Source organism: Myotis daubentonii, chromosome 2 (genome assembly GCF_963259705.1).
Source record: "Myotis daubentonii chromosome 2, mMyoDau2.1, whole genome shotgun sequence".
Classification (NCBI taxonomy): Eukaryota; Metazoa; Chordata; class Mammalia; order Chiroptera; family Vespertilionidae; genus Myotis; species Myotis daubentonii.
Genome location: NC_081841.1, coordinates 99497554 through 99515046, shown reverse-complemented (window position 1 = coordinate 99515046; position 17493 = coordinate 99497554). Strand labels below are relative to the sequence as shown.

The 17493-nt window shown below is 48.2% G+C and overlaps 1 protein-coding gene across 28 annotated transcripts in view; it reads right to left on the bottom strand.

Moving 5' to 3' along the window:
* The window catches only part of CACNA1C (calcium voltage-gated channel subunit alpha1 C), a 616430-nt gene that overhangs the window by 84207 nt on the left and 514730 nt on the right, over nt 1-17493 (bottom strand). For 17 of the 28 annotated variants that reach the window (XM_059683972.1, XM_059683989.1, XM_059683990.1 and 14 more), the window contains 8 exons: nt 11697-11826; nt 10474-10533; nt 6336-6442; nt 4076-4163; nt 3220-3327; nt 2395-2447; nt 1961-2107; nt 374-575 (listed from right to left, as the gene is read on the bottom strand). In XM_059683972.1, coding sequence (XP_059539955.1) covers nt 374-575; nt 1961-2107; nt 2395-2447; nt 3220-3327; nt 4076-4163; nt 6336-6442; nt 10474-10533; nt 11697-11826 — 895 coding nt within the window. Of the gene's footprint in view, nt 1-373; nt 576-1960; nt 2108-2394; nt 2448-3219; nt 3328-4075; nt 4164-6335; nt 6443-10278; nt 10339-10473; nt 10534-11696; nt 11827-17493 lie in introns of all 28 variants that reach the window. The other 11 variants (XM_059683991.1, XM_059683999.1, XM_059683988.1 and 8 more) reach the window with 2 other exon arrangements.

Genomic DNA, 17493 nt, shown 5'->3' with positions numbered 1-17493 from the left:
TTTTATCAATGGGACTAACCTACCATGGGCACTTTCTAATTTGTCAACTTCTAGATAGGGCACAAGGTTTTCACCCCCTCACACCTCCCTCCCCCAAGTCTATCACAGAGTCTCCATAAGTAGATACTTAATGAATAATTGTTGGCTGAATGAATGCATTTGGTAGATCTGGGATTAGCATTTCTTTTGCTCAATCTCCTCCAGAAGACTGGGGAGCCCTATTCTCATTTACAGGAGCAGACAGGTGATCTTAGTATCCATATGGATCTCTCTCCTGACCACAGCCTCTCTTCTGGGAGGGCCAACTGCTGTCATTCCTCATGTGGCCCTACTTCCCCTCAATGCCTCGGTCCTCTCCTTCCTAGGAAGCTACCTGGTTCTTGTCCAGCTCACAGTTCTTGTACTCCTGCTCTCCCTGCTCCTGGAAGGTGACGATGACGAAACCCACGAAGATGTTCATCATGAAGAAGGCAATGATGATGATGTAGATGATGAAGAAGATGGAGATCTCCACGCGATAGTTGTATATGGGGCCCTTGTCTTCCATGTGGGAGTCGATGGAGCGGTACAGCAGCCTGGAAGAGGAGACAGGTCCCACAGAGGGAACTGGAGAAGCTGTGCCACCTCTGCGGAATGATGGCACTACTGCTCCTAAGGAGTTCAGGGGTGCTGGAAACAGCTCTAGGCTGGAAGTCAGAAGATCTGGGTTCAAGTCCCAGCTATGCCACTTACTGGCCTTGTGACCTTGGGCAAATCACTTAACCTCTTTGAGCCTGAGATTCTTCATCTGTAAAATGAAAAAAATAATTCCTGACTTTCCTAACTGGCAAAATTGTTGATATAATGTATATGAAGGTGTTCTGAAAGTGTAAAAATTATTTTAATATTTTAATATAATATGAATCAGGGACATTGATTTAAAATACTATAAATATTGGTAAATATTGAAACAGCTTTGCAAACTGACAGAGACTCAGAGGATGTTACAATGAACATAAATCTATCAGAGATCAAACACCCATTTAGATAAAAAGAGTAGGCAACAAAGGACCCAGGCTTATTCAGATCATCAGCAATGGTTTGGATTTACACTTGGGGGTTTACATGTGTGTGCCATCCACAGGGCCTGGGCTCTATGTCCATCATGCTTGTTCTCCTCTTCCCCTTCTTCTTACCCAGCTTAGTACTTGGTTATCTTCCAGGTATTATCAATATTTTACCATATAATAATGGTGACTCTTATCTAAGATCATGTGCTATTGTTGACTTAAAATATGTAGGACTTTCTGACCGTTAGATGATAATTTCACTGGAATACAAAAGTGGGGGAGCAGGTGTCTGTATAACGATGTAGGGAGCACAAGATGGACAAGCTGCCTGGTACGGGTGATACAGCATAAAGGCTGACCAGCTGGTGCTTTAGGCATGAAGACACTGCCTCTGCAGCGAAGTCTGGACCCACGCTTCCATCCCTTTCTTACTTTCCACTATAAATATCAACATACTTTCTCTACGGAGGCTGGGGTAGAGTCTCATAAAACAGAGACAGCTCTGCCATCTTCACACGCACTGAGAGCACGCTGGGGGTGATGATCTTAAATCCTGTGGTGACTCAAAGGCCCACAGTGGAGAAACTTTCCCCGCACCCCACTCCCAGGTGTCATGAGGGTAACCACAGACCCTATTGTTAGGGCTTCACTCTGAGGCTGGGAAGGAGAATTAAAAGAAGCTCATTTTTGGTTTGAGTTTCTGAAATGTTGACATCTCTAGAAAAAGAAAAGTGTGTGTTTCAGCAGTGATGATGGCCTACAAATTGTTCTAGAAACACAGCCAGACTTCCTGGGGGAGGACTCTGGTAAGTGACCTCTGGGAAGGAGTATGGGACAGTAATAAAACTTGGGGACCGCGTGTGAGGACCATGTCCTGGCCTCTGGTATCAGGCCTTGATTTGCATACTCACTCTGGCCACCCCTCAAAGGTGGAGACGGTGAAGAGAGCCATCATGGCTGCCAGGACATTGTCAAAGTCAAACTTGCTGTTCTCCCAGTTGCGGGGCTGGATGATGGGGTGGTCCACCTCCCCGTCCTTGTATGTGATGTAGTTTCCCCTGAGAAAGGAGAAAGTTAGTTGTGGGGGGTCTCTCATCTCCTTTCACACCTGATCCACAATGACTCCTGGCATGCTGGGTGGGAGGGAACTAGTTAGGCTTAACACCCTCAGTTCTAGTCATCGGCAGGACCTTCAGTGGGGAGAACCTGGTACGTTATGTCTGTGGGGTCAGATTATCCCTGGGTAAAAGTCCAGCTCCACTGCTATCTGAGGGAGAATGGCTGTCCCTCCTCTCACACCAAGCCACCAACCTCCCGAGTTACCCAGCCTGGGCGCTGCACTCACTTGCATTCCGCCTCGGTCTGCTTGGAACTGTCTGAACAGGTGTAGAGCTTTCCCTGGAAGGCAGAAGAAGGAAGGGGTTGGAGATGTTCATTAATCAATGAATTAATCAGAAATGATCATCCCAGCACCATGCTAGGGAGTTGGGACAACAAGTGTGAGGGGAGTAAAGTCCAGGTGGGCAGACCTGAATCACAGATATAAAACAGTCAGAGCCTGAGAACCACTGGAATTTAAAAAAGGGAGCTCCAATCATGAGTGCCGGACTCTGAAGGAGGTCTCGTGGGGAAGAGAGCGGAGGAGCTGGGCTTGGAGGGATGATTGGGTGGGAGGAAATCAGTGGAAGTTTAATTGGTGGGTAGGAGAGGGGGGAAGAATGCTTCCAATGGGAGGAGCACAGAGATGAAAGGATTACGGCAGAAAAGAGTGGAAACCAAGGACACTGGGCTCCCTGGACCTGGGGGGCTTCTCAGGAAGCAGTGAGAGAGGACGTGGATAGAGGCAGGGCAGTTTGATGCCGCCAAAAAGGGAACCACTGCAGGTTTTACGCAGGTGCCTCACACGGAGGTTTCTGAGCATAGGAGTCTGTCTCCCTTTACCGCCAGAAGCAGGGGCAGGACCTGAAGGGCAGGCAGCACCTAGAGGCCGAAGGGTCTTCGCCTGCTGAGGCAATGCCTCCTTCCAAGCCTGTCCCTTTTCTGGTCTGGGAGCTGAGGGCAGGGTGACCTTCATCCCAAGCCTGACCCAGGCCAGAGTCCTCTTCTGGCTGTATCTGCCAGGTCCCCTTCCTAGGAACGCTGACAGGAGAAGGAAGAGCCAAGGCCTTACCTTGAAGAGCTGGACCCCGATGCAGGCGAACATGAACTGAAGCAGCGTGGTGACGATCACGATGTTCCCGATGGTGCGGATGGCCACGAACACACACTGGACCACATGCTGCAGATGGAGAGAAGGCGGGCGGGGGAGTGGTGTCGGGAAATGCCTGTAGCCTGGGCTTCTTTGGCAAAGCACAGCCCCTCCGAGGAGGCAGCACGGCAGCCCCCTGGCCACAGTGAGGAACTCAGACTCAAAGAGGCAAAGCGCCTTCCCCTTCCCAGGGCCACATGGGAGGGGCCCAGTGGCACACTAAGGCCCCTTTGGGCTCTAGCTAACCGCAGGGACATTGCCCCGCTCTCTTCCTAATTCCTAGGGTAGGAGTACAGGGACCATCACCATCTGGGCGCTGGGTTTGTGTCTGGGTCTCCTTTTTGCAGAAGTGTTGCTGAGGAGTTCAGATTTTGAGTGGCTGCCTGTCATTGTTCTTAAAGGGGGAGTGGAGAAGCAGCAGGAGAGTGCAGGCCCCAACAGGGCAGCCACTCGACCCCACACTACCTCCCCCCTGCAGCCCACCCCTCACCGCAGCTTAGCTCCCCCCTGCAGCCCACCCCTCACCGCAGCTTAGCTCCCCCCTGCAGCCCACCCCTCACCGCAGCTTAGCTCCCCCCTGCAGCCCACCCCTCACCGCAGCTTAGCTCCCCCCTGCAGCCCACCCCTCACCGCAGCTTGGCTCCCCCCTGCAGCCCACCCCTCACCACAGCTTAGCTCCCCCTGCAGCCCACCCCTCACCACAGCTTGGCTCCCCCCTGCAGCCCACAGGCTGCGGGGGTGGGGGGTGTTGGTGGCTCCCACTCAGCCCCCCTCTCACCTTTAGCCCCTTGGCTCGGTTGATGGCTCTCAGGGGCCTGAGTACACGCAGAACTCGCAAGATCTTTACAACATTGATTGCACTGGACCTGGGAGAGAAGCAGGGCAGGGAGTGAGCTTCTTGTGTTTTTGGCAAAGCAGCAAAGAATGTGGTGAGGAGTGTCCTGGCAGGTAACTCAGCAAACCTGTTAATGTGATGGGGCTTTCTCATCCTGGGACCCTCTCTACTCTCTCTACTCCCGGCTCCCACCCCATGAGGACCTGAGGCGTGCCTGCCCGGACTGCCTGTGGGTGAGTAAGTAATATGAAAAGCAGCTCACCAGGACTCACTAGCAACATCACCTGCCACCCAGGGGCCTTTAGAGCCATCAGAGACACAGTGTGGGCCACGCAGACCTGGGGTCTAACCCAGCTCTGCCACGCACCAGCCGCGTCACTGAGGATCAATGCCCTAACTTTTCTGGGCCCTAGTTTTTTCACCTGTAAAATTGGGTAGCAATCACTTCGTAAGGTTGCTGCAAGGACTGAGTGAGGTGTGAGTGGTCTAGTGTATGAACTGAATCCATGGCAGCTTTATTATGAGGGCTGAGGAAGACATGGCTGAACTTGAAGAAACTACACAAATGGCGGCGCTTCAGGCAGGGGGCACGAGGTGGAGGGCGTGGGCGGGAGATACCATGCTCATCTCTAAACATGTCCTAGGAGGCTGCCAGTACACTTATATGTAAAACTTCTGGCTCATAGCAGTCAGGAGGAATGGGTTCTATCTAGCAGGTCCTGCACACCTTGAAGAACTTCAGGAACCTCCGGCCACTGTTGTTCCCTAACGAATAGGAGGTCCCAGGGCCCCAGCCCCCACCAGCCCAGGTGGCCTGTTCACCACACGAGCTCGTCAGCTCGGGGAGCAACTCTGAGGTGTGTCCTAACCCTCACATGCTGACCGCTAATGTCTGATTGAGATAATCCCTCTGGCTTTCGGACAGCCTTAGACCCACCTTGGGACCTAAACAACGCATGAGGCAGGTAAGTGCTAACTTCATTCTTCAGGTGGTCAGGCTGATGTGCTGGGGGGCGGGGGGAGGGGAGGTGGCAGAGAGAGCTGATTTCTCTGGTTCTCAGCTCTTTCATTCCAAAGGATTCAAAGGACATCCCTGTCTATATGGTATATGAGGGAGGGAGTTGGTTTGCACTGAATCACAACAGGAGGGATTTAAAGGTCAGATGGGAAAAGCACAGACTAAAGCAGGGAGTCCTTGGTTCAAGGTTAAACAGTGACTTTGTGGTAGTGCTGGGTTAGAATCCAGACCCGCAGGCTTGCAGACAGACGGTGGTGGGTCAGATAATTGGTGACCAGAGGGGAGAGTCTCATGCCTAACACCCCCACTCCATGCTTTCTAGGCTGACCTTGAAAACACCCTTGGGAGGGGAGACTCAGGGTCGTTTTCTTTGCCCTCAGTGTGACCTTGGGCATGTCTCACAATGTCCTGAACCTCAGTTTTGCTGTCTATAAACTGGGGGTAACAGCACTTGCCCTGCCCACCTTGTAGGTTTGTGTGGGGAATGCTGGTGAAAGTGCCTGGAAAGTTAAAATGCAGGATTAGCACTATTAGCTGATACAATGTGAGAGAAACTTGTAATCAGATTCTTTTAAACCTGAGCAAGTTTGCAAACTTGGTTGTACGGTGGAACCCCCTGGAGAGCTTTTAACAATCTTAAAGCCCAGGCTGAACCCCAGAACAGTTAAATAAAAAACTCTGGAGCACATGTCTTTTTAAAGTTACTTAGGTGATTCACTATGTAGCCAAGATTGAGAACCCTCCCTTGCTCCCTCCCTCTCTCTCTCACCAGGTGCTTTGACTGGAGAGGTGAGAGGAAGGGAGGGGGAATGGGCTGGAGACCAGGGCAGATCAGGGCAATGACAGGCTCTTGGAGCGGAGGGCACCCAAAGGCCCTGGGCATATGGTGGAGGGACAGGAAGGCCCTGGAGCCTTCCTTCTCATTATAACGGGGCCTGGCCCTGCCTGTCATGGAAAGCTTCAGGCATTTATATGCATTCTTGCGGGATCAACACACCCCAAGTGTCACACCATGAGGACAGGACATGGGCACAAGAAATCAAAGCCGCCATGTTGTACAAGTCAGAGGCCCCACCCCATCCACACCGCAGATCCATGGATGGGTGCGGGGGGGCCCTGCAGACTCTTCATGTCCTGACACCCATTCCTAGTTGCATGTCCTCACGGCTGAGGGGTCCTACTCACTGGATGCCAAAGGAGATGAGGGACACGCTGACCACTAGCAGGTCCAAGATGTTGAAGTAGTTCCGGCAAAAGGAGCCCTTGTGCAAGAAAGCCCCATAAGCAGTCATCTGCAGGGAGGCACAGAGAAACACCCGCATGAGTGGTGCCTGTCCAAACTCCAGAGACGCCCCCTCCCACCCTGCCCTCCCACGGCACCCTGAAGAGCAGTGAGGGGACAGAGGGCTGGGGGGTAGGCAAGACTGGAGAAGGAGATACAGTGTCAAGAAAAGGGTTCTGCAACCATTTATACAACCAGCAAAGAATCCCAAGCCCAGGGGCTATCAGTGCCTCCTACCTAGCAGGCGATGCCAGACTTCAATCCTATATTTGAAGCCCGTTCAAATCAGGCTGCCAGCCCTTTCCCATTTTCTACCGTTCCTCATCGCATAGCCGTGGCTCCAGCCCCGAGGGGCCCTTTGCTGATGCTATGCTGACCAGGTTTTCCAACCTCCTCTCCAAATTCCACTGACATCGGAACCAGCTTAGGACACCAGGCATCTGGGGGGAGGAGGTGTGCCCAGGAAGGTCACAACCATCCTGGTTCCCTGGGACTTCCCAGTTCAGTTCTGAAAGGAGGGGTCCCTCAGTCTCAGGCAAATTGGAACAGGTGGGTCTCTACTGCCCAGTGAGAAGACCTGCCAATAGCTCTGGCACTCAGCCTCCCTCAAACTGCCTCTGACCTGGGCCACACACTCTAATCTCAGTTGCCATCTTGCTGCTAGACTGCGTGTTATTCAAGGGCCAGAGCTGTGTCCAGAGGGGCCGTGTGGTGCGTGTTAAAGATCACAGGCTCTAAAGTCAGGCCGCCTGGGTTTAAATCCCAACCCTATTGTATTTTATTTGTGAGGCCTGGGCAAGTTACTAACTATTCTGTGTTTCAGTTTCATCATCTAAGAAATGGGGAGACTGATAATATCTCCCTTATAGGGCTACAAGTTCCAGTTGAGTTATTGTATGTAAATCACTTAGAACAGTATCCTGCTGGTAGTCAGTGCTGTGTGCATGCTGGGCTCAGAGAGCTTGGATTTGAATTCTGGATTCTTTCTGCACAATGGAAGTTCAGTTTCCTCATCGATAAAATGGGTGCACAATTCCCTGCCTCCCTGAGGCACATACTACGTATGGAAAACCACGTGAAACCAAAAGGGAACATGTGGACTGATGAGTATTATCAGTACTGGCTATTATTACCTCTCTCAGAGCTTGGTATAAAGCCACTGCAGGTGCTCAGCAAATAGCCTTTCCAATTGTGTTGACCTGAATTAAGGGTTTCCAGGTGAAGGGCTGTGAAAGGCCACGGGCCACAGAACATCAGCCAAAGGGAAGCTTTGGAAGCTGCTGGCCGAGAGGCCAAGTGGGTCACCGGGTCCAGTTCATCCCTTTGGAGCAGCGCATGCCCAGGGCAGCACGTCTGCAGAGCGGTTCCAAGCAAACACAGGGGGAATGAGCAAAAATAGCTCTTGCAACCTAATTCTTTCCATTTATCTCTTGCCACAGGGGGTCACAGGGGATGCAGACACCTGTGTCCTGCAATCGTTTCTTGAAGTGGGCAGGTTATATAAAAGGTGGCAGGGGAATAGAGTCGGAGATCTCTCCCAGAGGCTACCATCTGGAGGGGCTCGCCGCCCCTCTTGGTGAGGATTTGGGACCCCCGAGAGCGGACTTGGGTGTCTCCCACGGTTCATGTTAACCAAAGTGCTCTGTGCCTGCTGAAGGCTGAGCACCTCCCTAGCCACCCCCCTCTCATCTTAGAGAAGGTGCTGGGTATTGTGAGGACGCTCTGAGCTCCAACAGAGCCATCTGCATCCAGGGGAAAGCACGCCTCCCTCCGGTGGACGCTGGGCTCAGAGCGCCAGCTCTGTCCTTTGATTTGGGTTCCAGTTTTGTCAGAGCCATTGCTTGGGAAAAGCCACTGCTGGGCATTTTCAGCCCAAAGAGAGAAAAGCAGCAGGACACAGGGCCACTGACTCTGAGCTGGAAGGACAGGAAGGCCCCTCTGTCCAGCCACGGGTAACCCACCACTTCTGGAGCCAGCAGTTCTAGTTCCCAACTGCATCTCACCTTTTATCATTTCTGCTCATTTGTCCTGGCTCCAGCTCCTCCCTCCTCTATGTGACAGCCTTTGCATCGTTCAGGCCAACTGTTGTGTCCTACAAGCCTTTTCTCTTTGAGGCCAAAACCCCCCAGTCTTTCACCTGCTCCTGGGACTAAATGTCCCTCTTGATGACTGTCATTGTCTGTGCCAGTGGCAGGACGCCAGGCCTTCAGCCAGGCAGAGGCCCGTGGAAGGAGGTGCAGGGAAGTGCGCTGGGGCTGGGATTTATATCTGCAAGCACACTGAGTAGAGAGTAGAAGAGACAGAGGGGAAGGCAAGGAAGGTCTTGCCATGCAATGCCTGTGCAGTGAGCTCTCACTCCTGTTTGTGAAATGTTTAGGCACAACAGCGCCACTGAAACCCCCAGGGAGGCTCTGAAGAGGGCACTGAGAACTTCTGGTGACAGGAGAGGATTTGGGGATTTTGTGTGCCTCCCTGAGTCTGAAAATATCAGCTCCTCCTGGGAGGGGGCTCTGCAGCACCCCTCCCAGTGCAGCCAGCACCCCTCGGGCCCCTCTCCTCACCCCCAGAACCGGGACCTGGAGGATCCACTCTGCTGAGTAGAGAGAAAACCCCAGAAACAGTCTTGTTAGCTGGAACCAGGGACCGAAACTGGGTCTGAACGGAAAAAAAAAAAAAAGGCACAAAACTGCCCAACCCAAACTAACTGGAAAAGACAGAGCTTGTCCTATACGTGACAGGCTGGGTCAGGCCGTGGGAGTTCCACCAGGAAGAGCAGGGGCTGGGGCTGCCCTCACAGGGCCAGGTTGGATGTTGGTTGCACCAGCCACCTGAAGGGTGAAAAGGGAGCCTGGCCCCTTGGGAGGAGCATCCCTTGGGAGGCTTTGACCCTTCGGTGGGGGGCTGTTTGGGGTCAGGGTAAATCCCCTGTGTCTCCGGTGAACTGGAGTGGCGATGCATTGGTTAGCGCCTCAGAAGTTTACTGGTTAAACTTAGAAATCAGAATAAAATAAAACGTAAGTAATCTATGAGTTATGTATTAATATAATTAATATGAATAATAAGAAAAAACTTGGAAATAATGTGCCTCATCCCAGTGCTGCGTGGAGGCGGGCTGTGGATTCTGCAGATGAGCTGCCTACACCTGGGGCTGCTGGAGGCCTGAGCCCTCATGTCTGGGCCCTGGGGCCTGGGTGCTCCAGCTTCTTTCAGCACTTGGCTCTCACCCCCTGTACTTAGCTCTCCAGTATAACTCTCCCTCCTCAGGGCAAGGGGCATTGCCACAAAGCTTTCTGGCAGTAACCGAGGCTGCAGGAGTAATCTAATCTAGAGTTGTCTATCAGAACTCATTGGAGAGTCTGGCCCCAAATCTTGTGTTGGGCCCACATGTCTGCTGCAAGTACTGAGGAGTTGATGATGGGCATCAAAGAAGGTAGCCAAAGTGACCCCGCCATGGCCCGGAGCTTCCCCACCCCTGGAGTTTGTGTGGCATCTCCTCAGGGCACGAGGAGGTCCAAGCAGGGTCAGTCATCAATTGCCCACAGACATTGTGTGGGGCATGTGCAGGAGTGTGGGGGCACTGCTGGTGGGCACAGGGCCAGACCTGGTGACAGGACAGCCCAGTAGGTGACACTGGCAGCCAAATGCCAGGCCGGGAGGAGGCAGGTGTGGGAATGGGAGTGGGGTTCCTCTGGCTTCTGAGCCTTAGCAAGGCGCTAGCACAATGTCAGGGGCACTAATTCTTCTGATTTCAGGCTTGAGAGTAAAAGAAACAAGAGGAAAGAGACAGGCAGGCAGGGCAGAGATAGAGAAAGAGACAGAGAGAATGCATTTCTCAGGTTGCATTACCTTAAGGATAATTTCTAATGTAAAGATACTAGTGAAGACATAGTCTGCATTGCCTAGGATCTGAAAAATAAGCACAATTGAATTAGTGGCTCAGAGAGGGAACGGACAGCGACAGGCGCACGTGTGTTAGGGACAGACTGGCGGAGAGCTAGTGCCCCGGAGAACAGGAGGTGCAGGGGGAGCGGTGGGCTTTACCTTCAGGGCAATTTCAATGGTGAAAATGGTAGTAAAAACAATATCAAAATAATACAGAATCTGTAAAACAAAGAGAAACGGAGTGGGAACGGGGAGGGAAGGGAGAGGCAGGATGGGGGAGCGGTCAGTGGCTGTTCACCGGAAAAGGAATCACTTCAAACCACGACAGACACCGCGTGAGCCTTTCCACATGGAGACAAAGGCAAACAAGTTAGGAGCTGAGTGGCACACACACAGCACTGGACCCTGAAGCGGGCTGGCCTCAGGCAGCTGGTGGCTCTGGATGGAGTCCCCAGATGTGTGAAGGGAGCTCAGGGCAGGCCTCAGCTGGTCCCAAGTCTCTACAGCATCTTGATGCTTTTCTCATTAATCCAATCCTTACAAACCCAAATCAGTCCACTGAGACAACAACTTGTCAAAAGGACAGCAAATATGGTTTTCTTGTTTGCTTTTGCAAGAAGATGCAAAGTGCTTAACTGGCATTGGTGTGGCTTGGCCAGCTTTCCACGTTGGTGGGAGTGTGTCCTCTGGGCACAGGAGATGCATCCTCCAGGGGAGGCCCACCCAGGCTGGGGCAGGCTGTATGGTTTCACGTTTTATTCCTTCTCAGTGGATCGGAGTGAGGCCCAATACTTTTCCCAGTAGAAATGCTCTGAACCAGGCAGGACCACCAAGTGGTTTGCGTGGACATGCCTTTAGATTGGTAGGCCCCTCTCTTCATGCCCACTTGGTTGGGATTTGTTTTGAGGCTTTGAGATACAGCAATGCTTATTTTTGATTTTAATGTTGTTCATCGGAGCCTTGAGTGGGCCTCCAAGTTTAGTTCTACTCCACAGGAGGCCACAGAAGCTCTCTTTTATTTAAGGTCAGCCTTATCATTGGCAGCTGTCTGCAGTGCTCCTGTCTCCCTCACGATTAGGACTGGTCAGAGTACCTTGGGATATTTTTTTTTCTTAAGTTTACAGGAAACCAGGGGACATCCACAGGGCAATGAAAGTCCTGATCTTTGCCCATCAGGCCAGCCTGAGGTATCTAGGTACATGTTATCTTACTTATGGTCCTTATATGATTTCTACCAAAGCCTTAATCTATAAAGAACTGTTTATTTGACTGTGAGATTTGGAGTTGGGCTCCTGACTGAACAATGAGGTCAGCGACAGAAGCTGTGGGCCCAGTCACGTTCCCGGGAGGAAGGGGTGCAGAGAACTAATGGGAATGCATACATGGTTCCTGAAGGAGGTGTGCTGGACCGGGTCCTCCGCAGCCAGGGAAATGCTGCTGAGCAGGATGAAGAAGAGGATCAGGTTGGTGAAGATGGAGTCATTGACAATGCGGTGGCACTGGAGGCGAAACCTGCATGGGGAGGAGAGAGAAGAGATGTATGTCAGGAAGGCAAGGAAAGCAGCTCCCTGGGTCTGGGGAGCCCCAGCTCCTCTCAGTGTGCAGAAGGTACGCCAGTTGGGGGAGGGGGTTCTTCAGCCTGAAGTCTTACTCACTGGGGGAGGGGGTTCTTCAGCTTGAAGTCTTACTCGCTGGGTGACGGCAGCCTCGGCACCCCCACCACGAGGCATGTCTGCACAGAATGCTGCCTTCTAAAGCTCTTTCACTGATAGCAAGCTTTGACATTTTATAGGGTTACATCTGAGGCCTCTGTGAATTTCTAAACTTTCAAATACTGTTGTGACCTTAACAACTGGCTTTTGTTGGGAGACTTCTTTCCCCGTTATTAAAAAAACAAACATCCCCCAAAAATGGCAGAGGTATAGATGGACGTGCCCCGTGCCTTGTCCAGGAGCAGATAAGGGTGAGCAGCTGAAATGGATAACATACAGCCCTAATAAGCAGAAGATATTCAGCTGGGAGACAGTTTGCATTCGGGAAAGACAGAGGACTCCTGGAGAAAGGGAATGGTTAGAGATTGTGGCTGAAATCTCTCCCAGAGCGCCGGCTCAGCCACGGAGAATGCGCCATATTGAGTGGCTGTTATTGGGAGCATATAAAGCCAAAGACCCGGCATCCATGGCATCCAGAAATCGGCTACTAACCCGGAAACAACGGACCCCAAGCAGCGTGACTACGTGAACTTAGAGGAACCCTGCTTTTCCCCGCGGAAAGGTCAGACTTTCCCTAAAGGTGCGGTTTGCAATTCAGGTTGGAGAGAGGAATGCGTGCGCGCGCCTGTGCCGGGGAAATATGAGCCCCACAAAGTCCGTGGCCGTTGGGGCCAGAGTGATCTGTGAGTGTGAAAGGGCTCCCACAGGGCTGCTGGCAGAAGAGAATGCTAAAAATAAGCCCATAGCTGGACTGGGTAAAAAAAAGCAGCCTTAGATTTTGCCAGTGTGCCAGCTGCTTAGCATTGAGGAAGAGAGGGTGCGCGGAAGGGACTGCACACAGAGCTGAAAGGGGGGGGGTGTGAATTCGTGCAACTTCTCAGGCTCTTGTTCTCTCTCTTCCCATTAAATCTTTGCGTTTGATTATTAAACCCATTATATGGGATTGCCCAGTCGGGGTCACTCGCAGAGACTGCAGGGGAAAGTTGTTTTTGTGGAACCTGGGAAACAGAGCGGGAGTAATGACTAAAGAACAGGTTCTAGGATAGTCGACTCTCCCAAACCAGTTTTAAGTGCGATAGGGAAAATAAACCCAACTGCTGGATCGAGAGGACTTACAGCCTCAGAGGTCAATCCAGAAACACTGCCACCCAGGGGCTGATCCACGAACTGACTCTTCTGTAAATATATATAAAGGCAGTCTGGGAAACAAATACGGCCTGCCTTAAAATCAGGACTGTGGTTTACAACACGTAGGAACAGTGTATCGCAGGGGAATTCAACACTCTCCTGAATACCTGGCAGGACTAAGGTGTCCCAGAAAGAAGAGTAGAGGACCTGAAGCAGCTTCACTACTGTACATTCTTATTTTTATATTTAATTCTTTTTTCAGCTTTTAATTAAGAAACTTTTTTTTTCTTTTTTCATCACCTGATTTTACCTTTTTGATTACAACACTTTTATTTTTAACTAGTATTATTACTACTACCATTTTACCATTTTTTAAAGTGTCATTTTATTTTCTCTTTATTTTATTTTGGGATTAGTGTTCTACATTCTATTTTCATCATTCCTTTAGCATCATTTTTCTCTACCTCAACTTTACCTTTATGCCACAACTCTCTTCCTCACTTTTCCCCTTTTGTTGTCCTGTTTCTCTTACCCTATTTCTGCTTTAGATTTTCCCTATTCCTTCTTTTTACCCCCTGTCTAAATTTCACCCAACTTATATATCTAATTTCCAATCTCCTGCTCTAAATCCATATACACCTCTCTCTTATCTTTCTTCAATATCCAATTTTTTCTTCTTCTCTCTGTCGTTTTGTTATGTTTGCTTGATTGTTGAGTATGTTGGGGTTTTTATGCTTGTTTGTGGCATTGTTTTTCTTTTTCTTTTTATTTTCCTGTTGGTTTTTTTTTTTCTCCAGTTATTTTTGTGCTTCTGTTTTCCCTCGCCTCGCTTGATATTAGTGGTTGTTTTAGTTTGGATTCATCTCCAGGGATCTGTTGCTGGAATTGGTTGGGACTAGTGGCGGTGCTATTGGAGTTTTCTCCCCATATAAACAGTCTCTTCCCCTCTTCTATTTCATTCTCTCTCTTACTTTTTTCTCTCCCTTTTCCCAATTCCAATTTTGCACTCCTTTTTTTTTCCCTTTTCTCTTTTATCATTTTCTCTTCTATCTTCCTTATCCCCTAATTCTCTTTGCTCGGGTGGTCACCTTTATTTGGGGTTATTAATATCATGAATACATTTGTGTTCAGTGCCTTGTACGTTGTGCCTTGTTGTGTTGTATTTTGTGCCTTTAAATCAACACAGCAGAGAGAGAACTACATAACCAAACATCTGGAGAAGAGAGATCATGGTGAAACAAAGAACCAGCCCGCATATGAAAGAAAAACAGGCATCACCAGAAAAGGAAGTAAATGAAATGGAGGCAATGGAGGCAAGCAACCTGTCAGAGAAAAAATTCAGAGAAATGGCCATAAGGTAGATGAAAAGAATGGAAGACAAATTCAACAATATGTGCAAGAACCAAGAGGAAATGAAGAAAAACCAAGAAGAAATGAAAAATGACATCACTGCTATAAAGAACTCAATAGAAAGCATCAACATCAATAGAAGAAGCAGAGGACCGCATCAGTGAGCTAGAAGACAAGGTAGGAAAAAATACCCAAGCAGAGCAGCTTCTAGAAAAAAAAATTAAAAAGCAGGAAGAGAGCCTAAGAGAACTCTGGGACAACATGAAATGAAACAACATCCAAATAATAGGGGTGCCAGAGGGAGAGGAAACTGAGCAAGGAATAGAAAACCTGTTTGAAAAAATAATGACAGAAAAATTCCCTGATATAGGGAAGAAAAAACTCACACAAATCCAAGAAGCTCACAGAGTCCCAAACAAAATGAACCCCAAAAGACCAATGCCAAGGCACATTATAATTAAATTGGCAGACAGCAGTGACAAAGCAAGAATCTTAAAAGCAGCCAGAGAGAGACAGAAAATTACCTACAAAGGATCCCCCATCAGACTAGTGACTGATTTCTCAACAGAAACACATCAGGCAAGAAGGGAATGGAATGAAATATACAAAGTCATGCAAACGAAGGGTCTGAATCCAAGAATACTGTACCCAGCAAGGCTATCAATCAAATTTGAGGGTCAAATCAGGATCTTCACAGACAAAAAAGGACTACGGGAGTTTATTACCGCCAAATCAGCAATGCAAGAAATGCTAAAGGGTCTGCTGTAAAAAGAAAAAATAGGAAATGAAGAAGGAACACAGGGGTAAAGAATAAAAATGATGACAAACAAGTATCTATCAATAATAACTTTAAATGTAAATGGATTAAATGCCCCAATCAAAAGACATAGGGTAACTGAGATAAGAAAACATGACCCATATATCTGCTGTCTACAGGAAACCCACCTCAGAAAAAAAGATGCACACAGACTGATGGTGAAGGGATGGAGAACGTTTTTTCAGGTGAATGGAAGTGGAAAAAAAGCCAGGGTAGCAGTACTTATATCTGACAAATTAGATCTTAAAGTGAAGGACATCAAAAGAGATAAGGAAGGCCACTTCATAATACTAAAGGGAGCAATCCAACAAGAAGAAATAACTCTGGTAAACATATACACACCCAATATAGGAGCACCCAAATACATAAGAAATCTTTTAGAGGAGATCAAGGGAGAGATTGACAGCAACACAATCATAGTAGGGGACTTTAACACCCCATTATCACCATTGGACAAATCCTCTAAACAAAAAATCAGCAAAGAAACATCAATCCTAAATGACACACTAGATCAGATGGAATTAATTGACATCTTCAGAACATTTCACCCCAAAGCCACAGAATATACATTCTTCTCAAGTGCACATGGGTCATTTCCAAAGATAGACCATATATTGGGTCACAGGCAAAGTCTCTTCAAATTCAAGAAAATTGAAATCATATCAAGCATCTTCTCAGACCACTGTGGCATAGAACTGGAAATCAACTACAATAAAAACAATCCAAAAAAATCAAACACATGGAGACTAAATAGCACACTATTAAACAATGACTGGGTTACCAGAGAGATTAAAGAAGAAATAAAAAACATCATGGCAACAAATGACAATGAAAACACAACAATCCAAAACCTTTGGGACACAGCAAAAGCAGTCTTGAGAGAGAAGTTCATAGCGCTACAAGCCTACTGCAAGAAACAAGAAACAATAAGAATAAATTACCTAACTCTACAACTCAAAGAGAGCAACAAGAAAAGCCCAGTGTAAGCAGAAGGAAGGAAATAATAAAGATCAGAGGGGAGATAAACAACATAGAGACCAAAAAAACAATACAAAAGATCAATGAAAGCAAGAGCTGATTCTTTGAAAGGATAAATAAGTTTGATGAACCTCTAGCCAGGCACACCAAAAAACAAAGAGAGAGGACCCAAATAAACAAAATCAGAAATGAAAGAGGAGAAATAACAACAGACCCCACAGAAATAGAAAGGATTGTTAGAAAATACTATGAACAACTCTACTCCAACAAACTAGACAACCTGGAGGAAATGGACATATTCCTAGAAAAATACAACCTTCCAAAACTTAATCTGGAAGAAGTTAAAAGTCTCAATAGGCCAATAACTATGGAGGAAATTGAAGCAGTAATAAAAAGGCTTCCAGCAGACAAAAGCCCAGGGCCAGACGGCTTCACAGGGGAGTTTTACCAAACATTCAAGAAAGAACTAAAACCTATCCTCCTCAGACTACTACAAAAAATTCAAGAAGGAGGAACACTTCCAAGCTCATTCTATGAAGCCAGCATTACCCTAATACCAAAATCAGATAAAGACAACACAATGAAAGAGAATTACAGGCCAATATCCCTCATGAACATAGATGCCAAAATCCTCAAAAAAATCCTAGCAAATCGGACCCAGGAGTACATCAGAAAGATCATACACCATGACTAAGTAGGATTTATTCCAGGGATGCAAGGATGGTACAATATCTGCAAATCAATAAACGTAATACATCACATAAACAAATTGAGAGAAAAAAACCACATAATCATATCAATTGATGCAGAAAAAGCTTTTGACAAAATTCAATACCCTTTCTTGATAAAAACTCTCAGCAAGGTAGGAATGGAAGGATCATACCTCAACATAATAAAATCCATACATGACAAACCCACAGCCAACATCATAATCAATGGGCAAAAACTAAAACCATTCCGCCTAAAAACAGGAACAAGACAGGGATGCCCCCTCTCACCACTCCTGTTCAACATAGTACTGGAAGTACTAGCCATTGCAATCAGACAAGAAGAAGAAATAAAAGGCATCCAAATTGGAAAAGAAGAAGTAAAACTGTCCTTATTTGCAGATGACATGATACTGTACATAGAGAACCCTAAAGACTCCATCAAAAAATTATTAGTTTTAATAAATGAATTCGGCAATGTAGCAGG